General features: G+C 35.0%; 1 protein-coding gene across 3 annotated transcripts in view; it reads left to right on the top strand.

Moving 5' to 3' along the window:
- The window catches only part of Lac1 (laccase 1), a 76,697-nt gene extending 52,944 nt beyond the window's left edge, over nucleotides 1-23,753 (top strand). For all 3 annotated transcript variants that reach the window (XM_074172832.1, XM_023163248.2, XM_074172831.1), the window contains exons 5-11: nucleotides 655-935; nucleotides 2,314-2,437; nucleotides 13,771-13,994; nucleotides 17,187-17,376; nucleotides 18,662-18,840; nucleotides 20,841-21,102; nucleotides 22,316-23,753. In XM_074172832.1, the coding sequence (XP_074028933.1) occupies nucleotides 655-935; nucleotides 2,314-2,437; nucleotides 13,771-13,994; nucleotides 17,187-17,376; nucleotides 18,662-18,840; nucleotides 20,841-21,102; nucleotides 22,316-22,566 (1,511 nt within the window). In that variant the 3' untranslated portion in view covers nucleotides 22,567-23,753. The remainder of the gene's footprint in view (nucleotides 1-654; nucleotides 936-2,313; nucleotides 2,438-13,770; nucleotides 13,995-17,186; nucleotides 17,377-18,661; nucleotides 18,841-20,840; nucleotides 21,103-22,315) is intronic.
- The last annotated feature ends 311 nt before the right edge of the window (nucleotides 23,754-24,064 follow it).

The following is a 24,064-nucleotide window of genomic DNA, read 5'->3' on the forward strand; positions in this document are numbered from 1 at the left end:
ACCTTATATTGTAAAAAGTGTCACTTCAATAGCTGAGTCAGTTTAAACAAGACCTTCTGGAGTAGTTATGTATACATTATTGTCAAATTGCATTACCTCTTCTTCGTTTTGTCTTAAGATGCATCCCATGGTGATGATTAAGTTTGTATGAGTTAACAATTCACATAATCTCTGAGTTGGATATTCAAGAGAGTGATTTCATTAAGGATGTATGAACTAAGTATTATCGGGGTATAAGGGTAACGTCAGTAATTTATCTCAAAATTTCAATAAATATATTAGTAAAGCCTTCAAATTGAAGTGAAACTGAAAATAATGGATTTTGTTTAGCATATTATAAAGTCGTACATAAAAACAGAAGATGCGAATGAAGTTTCAAATATTGGTTTTTAAGTCTTCAAAGCTTGATCATGAAATACATAGTAATACTAAGTCAAAGGGCATCGTAATATGGCGTCGTACAAAGTATAAATAAAAACAAAAAGAATTGAAACAATTGGAAAAACATACAATGCGATGAAAGGAACAAAAAGGCTGAGTCAAAATATGAGTATTCAAAAATGAGAAAAATATTTAGTCTTCATTTTGAAGACTTCTGAAAGCAGATTTTACTGAAATTACTATTGCATTGGTGATAATGATAAGTTATTTCAGGAATGCAGCGAGCAGATGGTGTTTACGGACCTCTGATAGTTCATATTCCCGAAGAAGAAGATCCACATTCTCAGTTTTATGATTATGACTTATCTGAACATACCATGACAATAATAGATTGGGATAAACAAATTGGTATCGAAACATTCCTATCGCATCATCACAATATTGGCGATAACAAACCACCCACATTACTCATAAATGGATACGGTAGATTTAGGCAATTCACTGCAGAAAATAGAACAATTTATACGCCAACTGCCAGGTTTTCTGTAGAACAGGTGAGTTTAGTTCATTTATATTATGATTTACAAAAACAACGGGGGTTTTGTCAGTTCGTAAATCAATGGAGACAAAAGCTTCTTCAACCTTATGAATCAACTAGTGAATAACCATTCTGACTCAGTTGTACCTTCCAATGACGTTTTTGTCGAATTGAGGAAGAGAGTATTTGACTTTTATGATGAACTTGTACACATCCAATTACTGAAAATGATTCTGTTGCACCTTTCAATTATCTTGTTATCGAATTAAGGAAAAGAGAAGTTGACTTTTATGATGAACTTGAACACATCCAATGATGATGAAAAGATCTCAAATTTTGTGATTCTTTAAGTTTCATCATTATAGATAGCAATATAGATGAATTGAAGATTTTGGATTATTCTTCTTAAATATGTCATGTCATAAGTCAGTGAGAAATATACAGAAAAAATATTGAGGAAAATTAACAGTTCGGAGATGAAAAAACATTTTTAAAAACATGTTTTCTTCCAATTGATCTTGCGAATAAAATGTATTTTTGATAAGATATCCTCTTAGGGAGGATTTGAACTCATTCAAGTCTTTCAGTTATATCATTCATGTAGACAACAAATAACAATTAGGGCTGACTATTAATTGTTTAGAATATTATTACAACTTCTACTCGGATAAACTACAAACTACCTTTTTCCACTTAAAGGAAATTAATAAAATCACTTTTGTCTAATTACTACTACTTAATTTTATTTATATGACCGGTTTCTGGTTCAACCCCATTATCAAGTATAGTTTTATACTTGATATAAAACTATACTTGATAATGGGGTTGAACCCGAAACCGGTCATATAATTGAAATTAACTAGTGGTAATAAGATGAAATTGTTTTATTCATTTCATTAAAGTGATCATGAATTATCACAAAATAAACAAGTCATCAATCACACATATAAGACATTTTTTCTCTGCTTTCAAAGCCTCGTCCATATCGCCGAGTTTATTTCGTTGAATATTATTATAATTGTTCTCAAGATTGACATGAATAATGCATGAAACATATTATAAAACATTTTTCATCATCGTTTCAACTTTCCCTAGTATTACACGAAAAAGACAATGCTGGGTATTCGAATGGTAAGTTAAAACATGTTACTGCATTCGCTATATTTCCACCACAGACTCATTCATTAATAACAATAATATGGACTATGTCTACCTAAATGTTTTAATCCGCACCTAGTCTACTTTGGAATTTCTGTGGAACTTGCAATCCACAAAGCCAACATATAAGAGACATATTTCTATTCCACTTGAGTTTGAAAGTATTATAAAAAATGAAACGAAAGGTGTCAGATACTTTTTGAATGAATTCTCCAATTTGATTGACTTGTTTTTAGGGCTACCGATACCGATTCAGAGTGATAAATGCTGGATTCTTGAATTGTCCTATTGAAATGTCTTTTGACAATCACACCATCAAAGTTATCAGTACAGACGGATCCGATGTAGTTCCAGTGGAAGGTAAGACACGTACATAAACATAATCACTACAAATATTCATTAGTCACTTAGAGTCATTTTATTCAACAATGAGCAATGTATTTATATTTCTGAGTGTAGTGGAAAATTAGTGGAATTATTCCAAAACCAAGCCTTTTATTGAAGTTAATTCCTTCTATTTGAAGCAATAAAAATTTATTACCTTCATTTCCACGGCAATAAAATAATCTTAGAAAGTACATATTTCATGTAAATTATGAAGAAAATAACAATATTATCCGTGAAAGCTCTGCCATGTCAAATATTATAAAAATCTCAAGTAATAAAATATAATTGAAGTATTATTTTCACTGAATCCAATTTCTATTTCACCAGGGTGTTTTTTGATATATTTTCCTCAACGTTGTTACATTTCTGAATCCATTTTTCAGGAATGTCAGTCTGTACCTGTCGTTTTACAATGAGTATGAAACGAAATATTCAAACGAAATTTACTGCAAAATATGTTTATGAATGACAATTTTGAAATACTTGTTTATTCGGAATCCTTCAAATCATGAGAGGGCTGGAAACACTTGTTTTGTGAAATATCTACAAAAATATGCCATAATGATTGGATCACTCAAATAATTTATATCTAAAAACATTACCAGATGAAGCAAAATTGGTTGTGGCCTTTCACTTAGTGTATCATTTTTGTTGGTTGTAAGTGTGTGAGTCGAGTAGTATCTTAACTTGGTTAACAGGAATGAAAGGATAACTGACATAAGAAATACTACTCAAGTAAAACAATAAATATCATCAATTCTTCAAATAAATTAATGAATAAATAGGAAAATGTTTTAAAGAGTCACCGAAGTATCATTTCACTATCAGGTTCATCTTATTTTCAAAACCATAATAAAGCAATAAATAAAATATCAACATTTTTGAAGAATTTAGGCATTTGAAAATGCCATGCTCGAATGTGTTTTCTATTTAATGTCATATTTGAAAATTACATTGATATACAGGGTGTCCCTGGACTTCCTTTTTTCCTCTCGGGAATGTATAGATGGGGTCAAAATATCGCCAGTACTTCATATAACTTTTTTTCCTAAAAGTCTTCATAACCAAGTTACGGGCCCTCGAAGTTACAAAATGAAAAATGTTTTTCTTTGATAACTTTTCAAGTGAATATTCAAAATCATCCAAATTTTGGTAATTGACTAAACAAATGAATTCCGTCGATGAGCTTTCATGCAGGAGTCAGTTGTTTTGCTACAAAGTCAGGAACGGACTACCCCCGATGGTCCACACCCCAAAACTTTGAAATGACAGATATTTTTCAATATTTTTCAACAAAATAAGGTTACTTGGACAATTTTATGAATAAAAGTACTCGTGTGGAAAGTCGATCGGAGCAACGAGTCTTGATAAAAATGTAGTTCTACTCGACGACATCAAACCCGCTCGTCCACCATTATTTGAAATGAATAATTATCAAAGCAGAAATAATAATGATAACGTTAATTCAACAACATTTATAACAGGAATAATACAAAGTATGCTAAAATGAAGTCGTAAACAAAAAGTACAATACCTATATGGAAGTTTAAGTCACAATTGTGATAGCAGATATTTTTTCAAAAGAAATATCAAGTTCTGTAGATTCGTGGTGTTTTTAAACTAACAAGCTACTCTACTATGAAATATCGAATTCATTCCATATTTTGTATGTACATAATACGTGTGGAATAATCACGTTTCGTGTTGATCAGTTATCTGAATCTCATGAAACTCAACATTCGAATGTTTCAAATTCTTCTTCATAGCTAAACTGTTGAGGAGTTTCACTGATAATTATAATTTTATGGGAGAAATACTTTAACACGAATCTAAATTTAGCTGAAAAAACGCACATCGGAAAAAATATTTACAATACTAATAAAAAGCAAACGAATGAACTACAAAAACGGCTGCACATGATCAGGTGAAAAATATCCAGGGAATAATTATGTTCCATTTCTTTCACAGATGTTGACAAAAAAACCTTTTAGAAAGTTTTGATAAAAAATGAGAAACTGGAATGCGATTTTGTTTTGTTGAGTGGTGCGTTGTCATATGACTATCATTGTATTGTCAATATTCTATAGGATATTTTGAATTTTTTTAATATGGACGAACAGTTTACATTCAATGAATATGTAGATATGCATGTATTTTATGGACGAGCATTTTGGAATGCTGCAGAAGCTCGTCGTCTGTATTCCGAGCATTTTCCCAATCGAACGGTACCGTCAAGAGAAACATTCGAGCGTGTCGATCGCAGCTTGAGGGAGACAGGCATGTAATAATTGATAATTAATTTGAGCACGTTGTTTTATTTCGATATTATTGTAGGTACAGTTTTGCCAAAACGAGGACTGTACGTACCGTTGTATTTGAATAAAATTTTTTGGAAGCCTTCGCTAATGATCCTTCAATGAGCATCAGAAATCTATCAGAACAGTTCCATACATCCAAGTCCACTATTCATAGAATAATTAGGGAACAACTGCTCCACCCATTTCACATCCAGAAGGTACATGCCATGACACCTCAAGATTTTCCAGCACGACTGGAATATGCCAATTGGTTCATGGATAGGCAAAGAGAGGATATGACTTTTATTAATCGAGTTTTATTCACTGATGAAGCAGGTTTCAGTAGAGATGGAGTTATCAACTCTCATAATCTCCATATATGGGCCGAAGAAAATCCCCATGGGATATTGCAAACCAAACACCAACGGAAATTCAACGTGAATGTTTGGGCTGGTATCATAGGAAACCATCTTATAGGACCATTCGTTCTACAGGACCGATTGAATGGAGAACGTTATTTGGAGTTCATTCAGAACGATTTGAATGGACTTTTGGAACATGTTCCATTGCAAACCCGAAGAGATATGTGGTTTATGCATGATGGCGCTCCTCCTCATTTTAGTTTGATTGTGCGTGACCATCTGAACCATATTTTCCACAATAGATGGATTGGTAGAGGTGGGCCATATTCATGGCCATCGCGGTCTCCGGATTTAAATCCATTGGATTTCTTTCTGTGGGGGCATCTAAAAAGCCTTGTTTACGCTACACCTATTCACACAAGAGATGCATTGTTGAATAGAATAACATTACATTGTGAAGCCATACGAAACGACCCTGGAATGCTATTTCAAGTACAGAGAGGGTGTCTTCGCAGACTAAGAAAATGTATAGAGAGAGGAGGTGGTCATATCGAGCAGTTTCTGTAGCGGATTTTTCATTTCTGTTTGCTCTTGAGGCTCTTGAGTTTCGTTAGTTAAACGTGTTTGCATTATAAAAATTCGTTATGAACATTTTACCTATCATTTCCATTTTCCTTAAAAACTAATATTTTCGAATAATGGTAGACATCTCAGGATAAATGTTGTTGAATTAACGTTATCATTATTATTTCTGCTTTGACAATTATTCATTTCAAATAATGGTGGACGAGCGGGTTTGATGTCGTCGAGTGAAACTACATTTTTATCAAGACTCGTTGCTCCGATCGACTTTCCACACGAGTACTTTTATTCATAAAATTGTCCAAGTAACCTTAATTTGTTGAAAAATATTGAAAAATATCTGTCATTTCAAAGTTTCGGGGTGTGGACCATCGGGGGTAGTCCGTTCCTGACTTTGTAGCAAAACAACTGACTCCTGCATGAAAGCTCATCGAAGGAATTCATTTGTTTAGTCAATTACCAGAATTTGGATGATTTTGAATATTCACTTGAAAAGTTATCAAAGAAAAACATTTTTCATTTTGTAACTTCGAGGGCCCGTTACTTGGTAACGAAGGATTTTAGGAAAAAAAATTATATGAAGTACTGGTGATATTTTGACCCCATCTATACATTCCCGAGGAGAAAAGAGGAAGTCCAGGGACACCCTGTATAATGGGAGCTGAATATTTGAGGTAAAACAATTCATGAGGTTTATGTTGTAGATATATTGCCAAGGCTTCATCAAGCTGCAAATCGTTTGATATTTGCAGAAACAAATATTTCAGAATAAACTTTTTTCAAAGTTGTGAATATCATGCAGAAAAGTAGCTCTCAGATACAAACTGGAATAAAAAGCAGTTTCGAAATAACTACTTTCATATAAACAGTGGATTTTACGAAAGAATCCATACTTCCACAACAACTACTTCTATATGAACATTGAATTATGCAAAAACACTTTTACCTATTCTATTTGTACTTTCTCGTATCAGAAGTTACATCAAAAACCAAATAAAATTACCTTATCATAACTACTAACATTCTGTTGAATCAAACGTCCACAATGACCTAAAAGCTTCTGGAATTTTCTTCAACGCAAAAAAAGATCTTCCAGAATACCCAATAGATTATTTATGGAAGACACCATCCTAGATGCCCCTCAAGACACAGTTAACGGGTTTGCTGTTTAACAGAGTTTTCTCCCACCATACAAATCTTGAGTCCAACTCTGATAGTGTGACTGGAGAAAATATTTTCATAACACCTTTCACAGAGGAACAAGTAATACTTTCGCTTAGGAAATTACCCAATAAAATGGCTTCTGGATATGTTCCTATTCCCAGCTTCCTTGTGAGGGATTCTATTCAGGATTTTGCTTATTCATTGTCAAAAATATTCTGTTTAAAGAAATCTGATTAAAATATTTTTTTCCGTTAATCAGCTGTCGCCCCCATACGAACGACAACTCTCAGAAGTTGAGAAACTTGAGCGAGCTAAGGACTAACGAGGTTTCATTTTTTAACGTGTGATTCCTAACACTATTCTAAGCAAATTTCATTTTCCTGAACGATGGAAACAATAAAAAATCTGCCCAATTCTTTAAATCTGGAAACCCAGAGAATATTGAGAACTACAGACCAATATCTATTATGTATAACTTCGCGAAAGCCTTTGAGATATCTGTGTATGACCAGCGAATGCCACAAGTGAAACCCCTGATCTCTGCAAATCAGCATGGCTTTTTAGCGAAAAAATCCACTGTATCGAATATCTGCAGTATCAATCGGTTTTTGATAGAACTAATGGTCAGTAAAGGACAAGTTGACGCGTTATATACAGAGATTTTGCAAATGTCTTCGACAGAATTAGTCACTCCATCTTACTAGAGAAAATAGCTCAAAAGCCCCTGCTTTTTCTCATCTACATAAGTGATCTCACCTCCGAGCTTTCGTGTGACAACTTACTTTTGCAGACGATTTGAAGATCTTTCCATCTATCACAAGTTCAAAGTGCTAATTTCACCTTCAGTCTCAATTAGACCTGATAGATAAATGGTGTCAAATCAATAAATTGGCAATGAATATTAAATTTAAAAGTGTATTAAAATGCATTAAAAAGAATATTAGGTTTTTTGTCACACCCAGACATATTTTCAAACGTTGACAAAACATTTAAAGTAATAGCCACCTTCCGTATTGGTACTTGATTATAACTGTTCGACATTCGCATTATTGATTTTTTCTCAGTTATCACGATTTTTTCAAAATGAATTCAGTGTGTGGAATAAAGCCATCCATCACAGAATATATTTTGTAGGATTACGTTGATGACGCCTGCAACAATTCAAGGTCATGGAAGTAACTTTGAATAGCTCACAGATTTTGACATATATGAATTGGAAAAAATCTAACCCTTCTTTCACCAATTATCACCACTGTTTGTATTTTTCTCATCATCATGTATAATTTCAATTGAAAGAGAATACACATTTGCCTTAGTACTTAGTACTTAGATATTTCATAACTAGGTCGACTCTCTTCTTGTTTCATAAAATCACAATTAACCATAACTGAGAAATAAACGAAACAGTAAAACCATGGAAATTAAAATTTATCTTGATCGTACAGTTACTGAACACTAACATTTCCTGATAAGCTGCAACGGTATACAAGTTCATGCCCCTGTTATTCAAACTTGTGATTATCAAGCTAAGGGGTGGTGGTTGAAAACTTGATCAAGATATGAAAATATATACGTACGAGAAAATAAATATTTCGAAATAAAATCTCTCACCTACCGACACCATAGGTTCCTCAAATGCCCGGCTCATGAGAGGTAACACCTCGAAACCAAATCCAAATCCAGAAATTCTTTATTGAAAAATTAAAATATCACATCTACATTTTATTGTTCATCACCTGAAGGGTGAATGAAGCCTTGAAGGTAGGCTAAGATGACAGACATATGCGGGTAAGTTGAAGTATGATAGCATAAGTCGCATATAAATGCTTATACACCGGAATAATTTAATTTTTTTTTTTGGTTTTTCACTCGTCTTGCATCTTCCTTCTGCCTTTCTCTTCTTCTCCTCTCTTCTCCTCCAACTGTCTTTTCATAGGCGTGATAGTGATAATATTGGCAGTCATTTTTCTACCACATCTCCAACCACTGCAGCCTTTAGATATGACTTCTACAAATATTTTTATCAGTGATTGTTCGACCAACAAATGAATCGCAATCTCGAGAAAAATATGTTTTTAAGGGCCCCAAAAAGTCACATCTACAGGCTGTAATCGGTGTGTAGTGTGTGGCGGAAATCCTATCATTACTATTCCGTATTCTCGACAATAGTTGATATCTTGCAAGGAAATGTGGAAAGAATGATTGTCAATCAATAGAAGCACTGGATTTTCAGGTGTGGGGTGTGTATGAGTCATGAAGTGTTTGAGATATTTCAAAAAATCTCCGTACACCTCCAACCGCTATTGTGGGCACTTCCTCTGGACCCTGGTGGTGTCTCAAACAGCAACTCGTCTTTCATTCGTATTTTCCCGAAAATAAAAAAGGAGGGACATAATGTCCAAGTGCGTTTGCGGCGCATCCTACAGTTGTATTCTTCCCACGCTCTGCAGTCACTATTCTTGCAACACGTCGAGCCCCGGTAGGACTTGAAATCTTCGAAAGTTTGGTAGGCACAGAAGATAACCCACTGTCGTCTGCGTTATAGATACGACTCGCCTCAAAATTGTATTTATCTCGAACTTCTCGAAAGATGTAAAAAAAAATCCCAACAGCAATTTTGTTAAAACCCATGAGACGTCCTATCGACGAAGGCTCGGTAGTTCTGAGACTTATATTGAATTTAATCTGAAAAGACTTTATCCAGTCTTTGCCTGCCATTCTTGATAATGTATTAAACTGATGTGGGATGTTGTTCTACTCTGCAAAGTCAAATGCTACTCTTCCGAGCTGAACTTTTGTAAGCCCGAATGCCCTCTGTCGATATCTGTTATTTAAGGTTCGTTCTGGTTCTACGAAATTCAGGTTCTAGGACGTCAGGATCATGCGCAGGTGATATACAGCGTTCTGGTTTATTGAGGATAAGTTAGGATTAATGAATCCTCTGTTCTAGTTTCGACTGCGAAATGTGCCTGAACTGTCTTGAACCGTCCCGAATCGTTCTTGCTTTCGGGGCTGAACTTTTGAGAACTGTTCCCGCTGCTCATGCGCATTCATGTGGAAATTTATTTGGGCTATTTTCTAGAATGTTTTTTATTTATTTCATTTGAATAATTGATGATTGAGGTTAGATAACGTTTGAACTGAATACAAGGGTACGCTACATAACAGAATTGATATGATCAAAGGTATATTCTCATCTTCATCTTTTCATATATACGATAGTTGGCACAATGGTCTCCTCAAAATGCGTTCTGGTTTAACCAAGTGTCCGAGACTATTTCGAACTGTTTGAGATTTTTTGTTTGTACGCATGTCTTGCGCAGTTTCCAAACAGTTTCGGTTGTTAAAACCAGACCAAACATTGGTAAGAGGTTGACTTTGATCTAAACTGAAAGTATTGCAGTAGATTCCACCATGTTCTGGAAGTGCTGCTCCTTCTCGATGTTTTTTATATAGCATCTTAAAGTTGCCTCAGGGATATCGTAGCGTGACGTAGCACTATTGCAAGATTCACCACCTTCTACTGCCTCCAACGCTGCAATCAAACTCACTTCGCTCCAGGACCGCCTTTCGGACCTCCTTGTATATTTTTTTGACATTCTTTAAAATTAAATGAATTTACTGTGCGAAACTTTGTGCATGGGTAAGATGACGATCCTGTGGGTAGGTGCGAATAAGATGATGAACTTCGTCATCTTAACCGCACCATCTTACCCGTTGAGGTTATGTTTGAAGCCGGAGAGTATATTTCCACGACAAACATGATATAGATGATAATTGTAGTAAAATACATTCATTACTAGTAATTGAGCACAAATGTCAACATACCTTTAACAATTGGTTAGGAAGCTTATTCAACACAATGGTTATGTTAGAGCAGATATGGGAGGTACATCATTTGCACAGTATCCGTAAACTGTTCCTCAGCGTTGCAGGGTTGCATTCCTAACTCCCCTACTGTTGGGGAGATGGCAGCACCATGCAGAAAACCTACATCGTTAGGTTTGAAGAAATTACTTCGTCAATTTACCCGACTTTCCTCTACAAAATTTCAGCCTCTGAAAATATAGCGGTACGGAGAAACAGTGATGAAAAGGTAATTTTCATATGTAAATGCGCCGCTTTTTCCCCTACGGGGGGCTCCTCACTTGAAATATTTGAAAATCCTCTTTCATTGCGAGTTAGTCCTTGCAAGACCTAAGAAGTACCTATATACCAAGTTTTAGTTTCCTAGGACTTACCAGTATTTGAGTGACTTTCGCATTTATGAGTATATACATTAGCGACCCTACTGGTTTCATACCAGTTTGCAGAAAATCATGATGATATGTAATTTGCTATCCTTCAATATCACTAAAACAAACAAACATTTTATCATTTAGATGTGCTCTTGATGATCTGTCACTTAGTGATAACTTAGTGCTCAAGAACGAGACTCAATCTAAATTTCTAGGTATTCACATTGACAACAAGTTCAAATTTATTGAGCATATTAAACAATTCGAAAGTAAAATTTGTTCTGGAAGTTATGTAGTGAGAGTAACTTCAATAAATTTGGGAATCAAAACTGCCAGAACGGTGTATTACGCCCTTGTTGAATCCCACCTACGTTATGGAACACCGTTTTGAGGAGTATGCAATTCATCAGCACTTCTATCTGTCTGTATTAGTACTGCAGAAACGGGCTATGAAGTATATGTGTAAGATTCAGCGGCGGCTCGTCAGAAGAGGCAAGGGAGGCTTAGCCTCCCCATAAAATTTGAGGCTATTCATCGCAATAAATTAAAAGATATTGACTAATAATTATGATTATTTTTTTCTAAAAATGCTTGGGTATCATTACTTTACCATTAATTTTTAATATAAATACATAATATGCTCGAAAAAACATTTTTACTCAGTACGTAGTACGTACCACACTGTATCCTGCATCAATAAAACTCAAACGCACGGCCCATGAACGAATAACGAATAAAGTATCAACTCGAAATAATAAATGCCATACTGGGAGCCAAGCCTCCGACCGCTTTAAAAAACATAGGCTACAAAAGACCGATCCAACCAGCGACATACGTCCAAATTTGTAATTTCAGTTGCAGAAATTATAGCGTCAGAGGAGGCTAGCTTTTAGTTGGTCTTCATTAATGTACGACTGTTTGTTTTTTATTTAATTATTCGGACGGGATACCGTGACGGGCCGGGACTAAAAAATATTCCGGTAAATCGTTTAAGTGTTTCTTGATAATATTCGTTATTTGTGTATAAAACAGGCAGTATTATATTACAGCAGTGCTTTTTGGTAATATTTCTAATGTGTTTTTAAAGTGTTTTCTTTCAATTTCAAGGTGTTTCCAGGCTTCCACTTTTCGGTAATTTTTTTTTCTTCCTTTATTATGGATACGTTGGACGAAATTAAAAAATCTGACGATATAGTCGATTGGTTGCTGACAAATAATTTTAAGTCTTCATCTTAGGATAATAAATTTCACATTATTGAAACTCTGGGAAAGCCTCAACCAAATTTGATTTAAATTAAATCGTCACATAATCGACAAAATCGAGGATTTAATATTAGTTGGTACGATAAATGCGATTGGTTAACCGGCTCCATACTTTTTTGTTGGCCCTGTGTTTTACCGAATACCAAACGTGGTCTAAAATAGGATACTCCGATTTGAAAAACTCACCTCTTGTTATGGGGCAAATATGATTCACAATTTGGCACTTTTTTAAACGGTAGCGTTTTTTCGGGCACCTCAAAAACTATACAAAATGAGCTTATGGCATATATTATTAAGGAAAATATAAGCAAGGAGATTGAAAGTGTTTCTATTTTGCATGGGAAATTGATGAAACTACCTATATTACCTGTACATCACAACTTTCAATCGTTTTCAGATATGTCAAAGATGATAATGTGGTACAACGTTTTATGGGTTTTAATGATGTTTCATCTGGGCGCACAGCTGACGATTTGTTTAATTTTTTTATTCGTACGTGTGACACCTATAATTATAGGAAAAGTTAATTGCACAAACCTATGATGGGGCTGCGGTCATGGCCGGCCATTTAAATGGTTTACAAACTAAAGCCTCCCCTGTTCTCCAATGCACGAGCCGTCACTGGTAAGATTGAACCTTGTGGATCATGCAGACACAAATTCGCTGAGCAAAATATTTTTAACAGTGATACCTTTGTTCATTTTGGAAACGGTTTGCCTTACTTACAAAAATATGTCCCTATTTGAGGCTTCACGCCATTCTTATAGCACCTATTGAAATTGTTAATTCCTTTAACAAATTTGGTCAGGAATTTTATTTATTACAATGGGGTCAAAATGTTTAATCACTTGCCCTCAGATATAAGACGGGCAAATTTGACCAACAAAATGTTTAGAATAAGAGTAAAAACATTTTTGACTGATATACCCTATTAGAATTTGCAAGAGTTCTATAATGATAAATTTACGTGATAAAATGTACATATTTGATTTGAGGTTATATAAGATTTTTGTTTATATTATTGTTTGGATATAAATGTTTGTTGTATGTATTTTTCAAAAGCTTTGTCCACAAGATTTATTCTTAATGACAATAAAGTATATTATTATTATTATTATATGAATTATTCACATAAACCTTCCTCTGGAATCAATGGTAAAAGCCGCCTGAAAATCCTTTTTTGTCTTTCTGAAAAAACTAAAATTAGTTTTGATACTTTAGAACGTACCAAAATGAATAATATGCTCGTTCCCAGTATTTGAGTTACCGTTTAGATTGTTCTATTTCTCACACTGCTGGTGAGCCATCATCGACATCATTCATTCTATACCCTATAGCTATAGAGTTTTGACATGTGTACGAGTAATCCCTTATTTGAAATTTTTCCTATTCGATTTCAGCCACATCACTCGTCACTTACGCCGGAGAAAGATTCGATTTTATCCTTGATGCAGATCAAGAGAAGGGTCTCTATTGGATTCGATTCAAAGGATTAATGGACTGCGACGAAAGATTCACTAAAGCATTTCAGGTGGCTGTATTACAGTATGACGGATTAAACGCAACTATAGAAGACTACCCGGAAGATATCGTCACCTATGAAAATGCTCACAGGAATGGAATCGTAAGTTTGTACATAATTATTAATAATAACTAGATCACAACTAGATATTAATGCTTCGTGAATTATTAAGTACAAAATATCAAGTTAGAGCAGTTAAATAAATTAGTATTGTGCAGTGTTAACCTAGCATTATATTGAAATTACAGCAATGAAAATGGTGCCTAGATTCAAAACATCTTGCTTTCAAAAAATGAGAGTATTCAGATAAAAGTTGCTGAAAGATACCAAAATATTGGTGTTTTCAAAATTGAAATATGTTTACCAGTTTCACTTATAACACGTATTGAGTTGAATGGCGAAAAAAATTTATTTCTTCAGATCGAAAATTACTACCGTCAGGGGATACGCGGTAAACATTTATTTTACGGTATACATTGAACAAAATTCTGATCTACAACATCATAATGCCATTTCCATAACACGTTTTATCTATGGTTGTAAATCCCAATTTCCGGCGTTTTATAAATGTCAAATAACCTGAATCACATCTACGCTCACAAAGTAGTTACATCCCTGTGCCTCACTGCCATATTATGTTAACGGAATATTCAAATAGTTGAAGGAAAATGTCTTTCAGTACTTGCAAAAGACGTTGACGCTTCTGTATTTGCCGCTAGAGTCATTTCCAACATTTTCTTTTCTCTTGAAAGCATTTTAGATTGAAATACACCACATTAACCACTTAATGTAAGGAAACAATTAGTGAGGTTATGACTGCTTACTGTCACTAAATAAGGAACACAAATGTTGTAAGTGATCACCTAGCACAAGTGCGTATCTAACCACATCCTAACTTAAAATACCACAGGTGTCAAGTGCACTTACCACGATTGTGAGTCTATTTAACGGTACTTAACGCATTAAATCAACTCGACTACGATGATTTTGATTTTGTAAACAATTACCACATTTGGACACAACAAAGATACTTACACTTAATCAAATACCTCACAGGCCTTTATAATATATAATATACAATATTTCATTAGGTGAGTTGCTATTATTTTTAATTTTATCAGATTCTTCGAATGTTGGTTCTTATTATGGACTTTAATGATAGTAATATTTATAATCACATAACTCTTATCATCAAATTCAATTTCTATAATCATTATAGAAGAAATATTTTCTAAATGTAAAAATAAGTTTTTTATACACTCTCATCAGATGGTCTCATATGAGACAGTTCGTGATGCAATATGTATTACTGAATTTTTGAAGCATTGAAATAATGTACAATTAACATCCCAAAAATGAACATATTCCAGATGGTGATCATGAACACGTAATATTATAAGATGTTTCATAAGAAATCGGAGTAATTGGTCGTTTCGCTTTTTTTTTAATATCGTGTTTCCACAAATCCTTGAAATAACGTTAAGTTGGATTATTAATAACTTTTATCTACAAAGATTTACTCATTAAATGTTTGTTATGAAATGGAAATAGTATATTCTGTTTAAATTGAAAGAGGTATATTTTTAGGAGGTGTTAATTTTTTGGGGGAAGAAGGCTATTACCAAAAAGTGACTGTATTTGTAGTCTTTATATTTTCTTTACATATTCTTCGAATTTGTCATGAGAATGCATGTTCGTTTCTCTCACCAGTAAAAATTTTGTGTAGATTATTCGAGTTGAAGCTAATCTCGGATTTTTGCATATTTCGTAACTCCATTGGTGTTTGCTTATTAACTCTTGGTTTTTGAGTTTATAGATTGAGTTTTAGTTGAGAAACTGAAAATTATCAACCATTAATTTATTTAGTTTGTTAAAATAACATTTCCGTGTTAGGAGAAACACATTAAAAGGTAAGACCTCATTAGTCCTTAGCTCGCAAAACTTACGACTTCTGAGGATTGTCGTGCGACACCTGGTTAACGGGGAAACATTTTTTGAACATATATTTTTTTCAACAACATTAATAAATTATCGGGGTCCGAGATACAGAAAAATAAATTTGATGAATCACTTGAATGATTGTCGTGCACTAACAGATCTCAACAGGAACACTTCAATATATGTATGAACCAGTTGTTGCCCGCGGCTTCGCCCGCATATAATTTGGTTTGTCACATTAAGTTTCGTGACAGATCATTTCAAACAAATAGTTACAATATTTTTGCATCAACCAAAACTACAGGTTTCCAATTTCAAAACTGACAAAATTCAATAAAATCTCTGAACCACTATTTTACCCTCTTGGCGATGGAAATTCCTGAATCCCTTTCTTGATGCTTATTTACGCTTTGCAAGGAACCTACCTACATCTTTCAAGATTCTAGGTTCAGTAGCTTCGGCAGTGCGTTAATATATTTATATTTGTATTTTAAAAATACAGTAACTAAAAAAGTACGCCAACTGCACTAAGTAATGAATAGCTTCGAGAATTAAATTATGTTACCTATGAAGAATTTCGCAAAACTGACACAACCGTCAACGTCGTCTGCCCTCACGTGTCTACCCGCTTCGAGTCGCGTTCTCGGCGATGACGCTTCATTGCTGAGACCGCCCCTCTACCCCCGCACATTGTCTACCGTCGTCTTATAGTAGACGCGACGCGTAATGGCTTACCGCTTTGCGTCAAGTTAATATTATCGTGATAACTTTTAAACGATTCGTCCAAATCACTTAGTGTGAAAGACAAAATGTATCTATATCTATACTCAAAACGACTATTGTATCAATTTTCATGAGTATTTGACAGATATTCTAAAAAGTGCATTGTAAAAAAGTATCCAATTCATATGTATTCATGGCTCAGTATTATGCATATAGTGGCTACCATATATGAGATTGATATATGCTTTCGCGGAATTTTTTTGGAACTATTTAAGATAAACAATATGACAGTACTTTATCTTCATGTAACTTCAACGGTATGGGCAGCGCACGCCAAGATAGCTCTCAGGGAGCAAACATTTTTCCGACTTACTTAATACTTATCGTTATATCATGACCAAAATTACCCAAAACCTTCATAAATTGTGCCTTAGCAGTTATTCTGATGTATAAGCTGGATTTATGTAAAGTTTCATCTGAATCCGTTCAGTCGTTTAGGCGTGAAAGAGCCACGACCATACATACATTCATACATCCATCCTCACATATTTTCACATTTATATTAGTATAGATGGATTTATATTGGTATATTATTCAATTCCAAAGTTTTACGAATAAACTTGTCTGCTTCAGCAAATCAATTCTCTGAATAGAGGAGTGGAAAGCAACAATTCCTTCGTCAGCATGCCGCAACTGGAATCTTTACTGAAATGGGACGATACACTGAAAGAAAAACCAGATTTTCAATACTATATTGCCTACGATTTCTACAAGATTGATAACCACGAGTTTCATAGGGCTCCACATTATGGATTTTACAACTGTGAGTAAATTTCAATCCAATTAGCCTAAAAGCATTCACCTATTAGATTTATTTGTACGCCATGAGAATCGACTCGAATTTGTTACTGTGCTAATATTGTGGAACTAGTATGTGGATTTTACGAAAAAGTAGTAATAACCGCAATTTTCATATAATATGATTTGGAGAAATTGAGGTCAATATTGTTTCTCAGGCTTGCGTATTGTTTTTGAAAAAGTTTTGATTATATTTACACGTATTTTTGTCCGTTGATCCCGAATCTAGAGTCGCTGTACTTTCGGAAATATGAACACTCAAAAATTGAAAAATCGGGTTTTTATCGACCTTCTTTGGGTATTTCTCACCTTCCACGGTAAAATAATGTGATGGAAAACTTTATACATGTGCAGAAGGACAAATTTTTTAGGTGTAAGATTTTCTCCACAAAAAACACTTTCGTTCAATATTCGACAAATCGAATACTTCAGAAACACACTTCCTTTAATGAAAACGTGAAATGATTGGCATGCTAACTGGGTGAATTTTCAAAAGTAGACTGGTCGCTAAGTCTTGAAATTCTTGAAAATACGTAAGTCTGCTACAATTTTTTTTTCAAATCTAATAACGATTATTACCAGCTTCGTTGATTTCATTGAATCCATACTACATATATTTTGAGAGTCGCTTGCGTAATTGAAGTTGAATATAAAGAAAAATATCAAATGTGAAATCTCATGTAACTAGACATATGTCTCGAATAGTATTCTACGTGACTTGCTTCTACGGAAACCTGAAAAAGGTTCAGGTGAAAACACCTCACCCTCGCCTCGTTGGAGCGACAACCAATAGACCGGTTTGGAGTACTAGCTCCTCGTCAGTACCGGAGGGTTATTTCAGACGGAGGGAACCCTCTGAGTAGCCAGAACAAACACGTCGTCGGGAGCCTGGCTCCCTTACCCTTTTGACTGATAGCCAGAACAAACAAAATTAAATTCAACTACTCATAAGATCTATCTGCAGTTGACTCAGTAGCTGTATCACTGCGCCACCTGCCGGCAGAAGTCCGGAAACAACTCCACAAATACATACTCCAGGGTAGGAGTCAGGATAATGAATGAGTAGGTTGAAGTAGGTTCACATGAGAAGCAAGGGTGAGGTGTTTCCACCTTAATATGTACATTTTCTTTCTCCTTTATTTTCTGTATCTATTTTCTGGATTGTAAGGTTCAATATTGAATTTTTCTGCTACTGGATGTACACCTATTGAAAATATATGTATTATCATTATCATAATTGAATTTTTCAGTCACTGATAGCACCGTTCAGCTACTCACACCGCAATTCAACCATATTAGTATGGAAATGCCACCATTTCCTCTGTTGTCTCAAAGAGATCAATTAGTTGACGGAGCATTCTGCAACCAAGAAACGATGATGGATAAAAACTGCGAAGTAGAACATTGTCAATGCCATCATGGAGTAAAAGTAAGTTGGTGAGAGATATGGAAGATATAGAGATGATATTTCTCCTATTGACGATATGTTATTTTTTAAGTTAGGACTAGGTTGTGGCCTTGACCACGTCACAGTTGGTCCATGGCTAACAGTGGCGGCCGGCGTTATTTTCTTTAGGGCATGTTTCACAACATTACCCCCTGTCCTGAGGATGTTCTATCCGAACAACATTCCAAGAGAGAACATCTCGACCTATGTAAGGTCTGTCTCTCTATGTGTAGACAACTATAGACTTGCTTTTGGGTGACAATTGGATTCATTATTCATTTCGTTACCAAGTAGGGTCCTTGCCATGGTCTCTGCAATTTGGGATACGAGAGGTAGGGGAGATTATCTTCTTAACAGAGCTGTCCATAAAGTAGTCTACTCTACTACTTTGTTACGTCTGGTGGAAAGTTCTTCTTCTTGTAATGTGATATCCTTGTTCTCCTGGAGTTGACAAAATTTGCATCCGGATGTCAGGCTTGGTCTTCTCAAGAAGCTATCTGCGTTTCCGTGACTGCATCCTTTCCAATACATCCGAAACACCTTTTTAAATTCATTTTTGACTCCTTTGCTACCTGAAATACTTCATCAAATTCTTCCTGAATCAATTTCTGTATCTTCCCTCTACTCACTTTGGAAGATTTCAAATCTTCGAATAAATAAAGGTACAACTTATTGCATCTTGTTTCTCCTTAATATTTACAAATAATTTACGATATTTCTCTCAGTTCCAGTAATAATTCACGGTCTTTGTTTCGGCTTAATCATTCTTTCTCTCTCCTTCGTTCATTTTCTTCATTTCGTCGTAATCGTTCTTTCTCTCTCCTGCGTTCATCTTTTCCTCTTCTGCGATTTTCATTCTCCGCCAGGCTCGCTTGCAAATCCAGAAAACTGAAATCTTGCCCATCCAAGAAAAACAACGGGCGGTCTCGGAAATGTGGCAAAGCCAAGCTGTGACATCAACCGGTCGAATGGAAAAAGTTAAACATTTTTCATCTTGGACAAACAAGGTTTGTGTAAACCTCCCTACAACTGAGAGGTTCATAGTCCATTTAACCAATTCGGTTTTCAATCCTAAAATTCTTCCTCGCGGTAACCTATATTGTTTGACAACTCGTTTTGTAACAGATGATTTCTGGTGTCTTTTGGTTGTTCTTTCAAAACACATTATCCATTCACTTACTGAACTATAAGTAAGTGCTTCTGTAATCTAATTCAATACCCTTGTGATGGTGAATCTATTCCTTCAGAATATCATCGAGAGTTTCAGTAGAAACACAATTTCATGTTTCTGAATCAGTAATGTTCTTCAGTTACGGTACGAGAAATTTCAAAGCGAATGAGATTCGAGATCGAAGCGAGAGAGATTTGAAACGTGCGACCTGCTGTAATAGTAGTCAGTACAATTGCACCCGTATCTATGTCTCAAAAAATGAGGTTTCATTATTATGAGTTCAATGTGAAATATCTAAAAGGAGTCGAAAAACAATCTTCATTGTATGATAACATGTTTCTGTCTGAATGAACTATTAGTATAATTTCCCGCCAACTGATTCATTCATTTCAAAACAATTCAAACAATAAATCGTAGCACCTGTGAGTGATAAAAACTGTCCTATGAGTGGTCGAAAATTTTACATGGAGCATGGCTCTACATCAACAATAGGGTTTGAATACCTTGATTTTCATACCTACACTTCCAGCTATCTGGGATCCATCAGTATAATATACCAATAAGGTTCCATCTAGGGCTAGTATGGTATGTTTGTTCTCTAACTATTTATAATTACTTGAAATTTCACCTCTCTGTTAGCCAAGGCGAATCAAAAATTTGTTAAAGACCTGTCGAGAGTCTAATGACATCTAGAATATCTTGTTCCAAATCCCTCGTCTGGCAATAACACATTTTGTTGAGATTATTCTTCTTCAATAACGACAATATTCATTCTGAATAATAAAACCTAATGATGGATCGTGTATTATAGGTACCTTTGAATGCAGTTGTCGAGCTGATTTTCATAGACGAAGGTTTTGCTTACGATGCCAATCATCCTCTACATCTTCACGGTTATGCATTTCGGGTCGTCGCTATGGAGAGAATGGGAGCCAATGTTACAGTGGAAGAAGTGAAAAAGAGAGATGAAATGGGTCTCATCAAACGGAATTTATTGGATGCTCCTGTCAAAGATACTGTTACTGTACCTGATGGAGGATATACCATTGTTAGATTCCGTGCAAGTAATCCAGGTAATAATCAATAATGATAATGCTAAATAAGTATTTTTGTAGTCTCTAAGTTGTCAGTGAAATGTAGTGAAAGGAATAGCTGGTTTTGATGAAAGATCCATCTGAAACATCAGAAAACTCAAAGTGTCTTTTACTAATTCACTTTGGCACTTGTTTTTGCCCCTCATTACCTTTGATCTGGAAGAACTCCCATCTTATTTATACTATTGCAAAGATCTTTGCATTTTTCATTATTTAAATAATTTCTGCTGAACCGACAGAGTTATGTAACACCTCTTCCTATGACAGTCTGTAGATACTAGCCTCTTCTTCACTAATCTCCACAAAATTTAGTTTTCACGCAATATAAAATGACGAACATCAACTATTTCATAACGAAAAACTCCTGGTGATTTCAGAACCGACGAGCATAAAATCATGTCAGAGCTTGAAAAACGACAGTTCCTTCATTAGTGATGGAAACTCATAGGCTGATGACAATGCTCTGTCTTGACTGAACTATTGAGGAGTTACACATAGCATAACCCAGGCATCAGTTCATTTGTCACAGATATTCGCGATATTCTACTTTGTAGGAAGTTTCGGGGAGGGAAGAAACTGAATTTTCTCATAATCATGTTCTCCAATCATGTTCTACAATCCACCGTCTCGTTTATTTCAAGAGTTTTCTTCTGTTTTCTGAACCCACTATGCCCTCAATGTCCACTGTTGAAATATGTGTCTGTTAGTTATTACCTCACATATATGAAACCACCAAAGTGTGTTCAGCGTCGATGGCGCTGTACATTATCAACCATGTGTTGGACATTTTTAATTTTTTCAAAATTCAGGATGAATTGAACTGACATCCAAAAATGAGACCAATGATCAAATGATAAGGTGTCTATATTTTCATGTTAGTACCTGAGTTCATTGAATTCTACAGAGTAATCAAACGAAAATGAAACAAAGACGGTATCAGGAACTTCACCAACCATATTAGAACATGGAAACCCGTCGATTTCTTATTGAAAGATGACATTTTTTTTTTAGATAGCATGATCATCGCATAAGTAAAGGAGTAAAAAGTACTGGAAGCGATTGCCCCTTTCAAATTAAAAATCGACGAATCGGCGTTTTCATAAAATGGTGGTTGCTGGTTAATAGCTCCATTCAATTTTTGTTTGGCCAAATCATACATGAAAAAATCATTAATGCGAATTCGTTTTTCCAGGTTATTGGATTCTCCATTGTCATTTGGAATTCCATGCAGAAATTGGTATGGCGATGATATTACAAGTTGGAGAAAATGATGACATGGTAGCAGTTCCTCAAAATTTTCCCAAATGTGGAAATTACTTGCCAGATCCACTAATTGATGAATCTAAGAAAGACAGAAAGAGTAGTAGTTCTATAGTTGGATTGAGTAATATCCTGGAAGTTCTAGCTCTGCTCATGATACTTAACAATTTTTTCATCATTTAATTTGATCATTATTAAGTATAGGCAAACAAATTCAAAGTACTTAAAAAACCCAAGACTGATTTTCATCTTGTTAAATATCAGGGATTTAGTAATACTTATTTGAAGACGTTTTATAATTTGCTATTTCGAATACTATATATATAGGTATGTAGTAGATTCGCCATATACTCGACTATAACTTGATTATGGACTGCCAAAACTGTGTTTCACAGGGATTTGTTTCTGAATTTTTTTCAATGTGCTGACCAGTATTCACGATATCATACAGTATTTGTGTGACCTCGTGATCTAACACCGACAGCGTTATTTCGACCCGCCGAGGTCTCATCAGTGGTACTAGACTGAACCATTCAACTGCCTTAAAGGTTTTCCATGGCAGTTCGTTTAAAAGCCAGCCTTCGACATCGACCGACGAAGTAGATTCGTCCTCTGTCTTCCACTGCAGCTCTCACTACAATGCAACTTCATGCTTTCGTGATCCAATACCTGACAGCGCTGTTTCGACCCGGCAAGGTCTCATCAGTGGTGCTTGGCTGAACCACTCAACTGTCTTTAAAGAACTAGCCTGAAAGTAAGAGCAATGACATCTCCCCTTTGGATCAGTCGCCCTAGAGTGAAAGCTGCAGTAAGTGGCCGATATCGAAGCTTGCTACTAACCGCCTTGGTGAGCCTTGTTTATCCTTGATATTTTAAGATTGAGGCTTTTGTCAGTCCCATAGAGGGCGTCTATGTAACGAACGATGTCAACGTCTTCACTAATACGGTGTTCCCTATATAAGGTTTGAAAAGTTTTCCTACATGAGAGGTATTTTATTTTCTTCTTTCTACATGTTTTGAGTACGATGATATTCAGCAATTCATTAAAGAGTCTGTGATTATGGAAAATAGGTTACGTAAACCTTGTTTTCAGAAGAATTGTATCAGCTACGTCTCATAATTTTTACAGATATTAACGATTGAAATTACTAGTCCTGGACAAGATATTTTATAGTGTATGTTAGTTTTCAAATGCCCGATTCACAAAAGAACCTTCAGTAGAACTCAATGTAATATAAATCAATTCAATCAGTTGTTCTCATCTAGGATGTAGTCTATTTTTATTTAACATGAATAAGATATAATTTATTGAATCGAGCTAGTGATGTAACATGTGATAACTGAAAGAAATAAATAACTGATTTAACGAATGAATAGTTTTGTTACTGAATAAAAATTACACCAAAGCTCCTTCTTATACCATATCAACCCATGTATTTATAAGATGTAGGTCTGAACAGCAGAACAGAAGATGTTACGTCTACATGTGGATTCACCAATAACTATCATTACACTCATTTCACTGGTTTCTGTTGTCCGATTTCCGAGCTCATTTTCGAACTAATTGATATTCCACTTGATGCGCTTATATTTATAATCCGGATGAACGAACATACCAATACCAATCTTCAGAGCCTTCTACGGGGCCCCTGCCAGTTTCTGAATCAATGACATGTCTTCA

Source organism: Leptinotarsa decemlineata, unplaced genomic scaffold (genome assembly GCF_025532065.1).
Source record: "Leptinotarsa decemlineata unplaced genomic scaffold, Ldec_3_MD MMD2_tig00000199_RagTag_RagTag, whole genome shotgun sequence".
Lineage (NCBI taxonomy): Eukaryota > Metazoa > Arthropoda > Insecta > Coleoptera > Chrysomelidae > Leptinotarsa > Leptinotarsa decemlineata.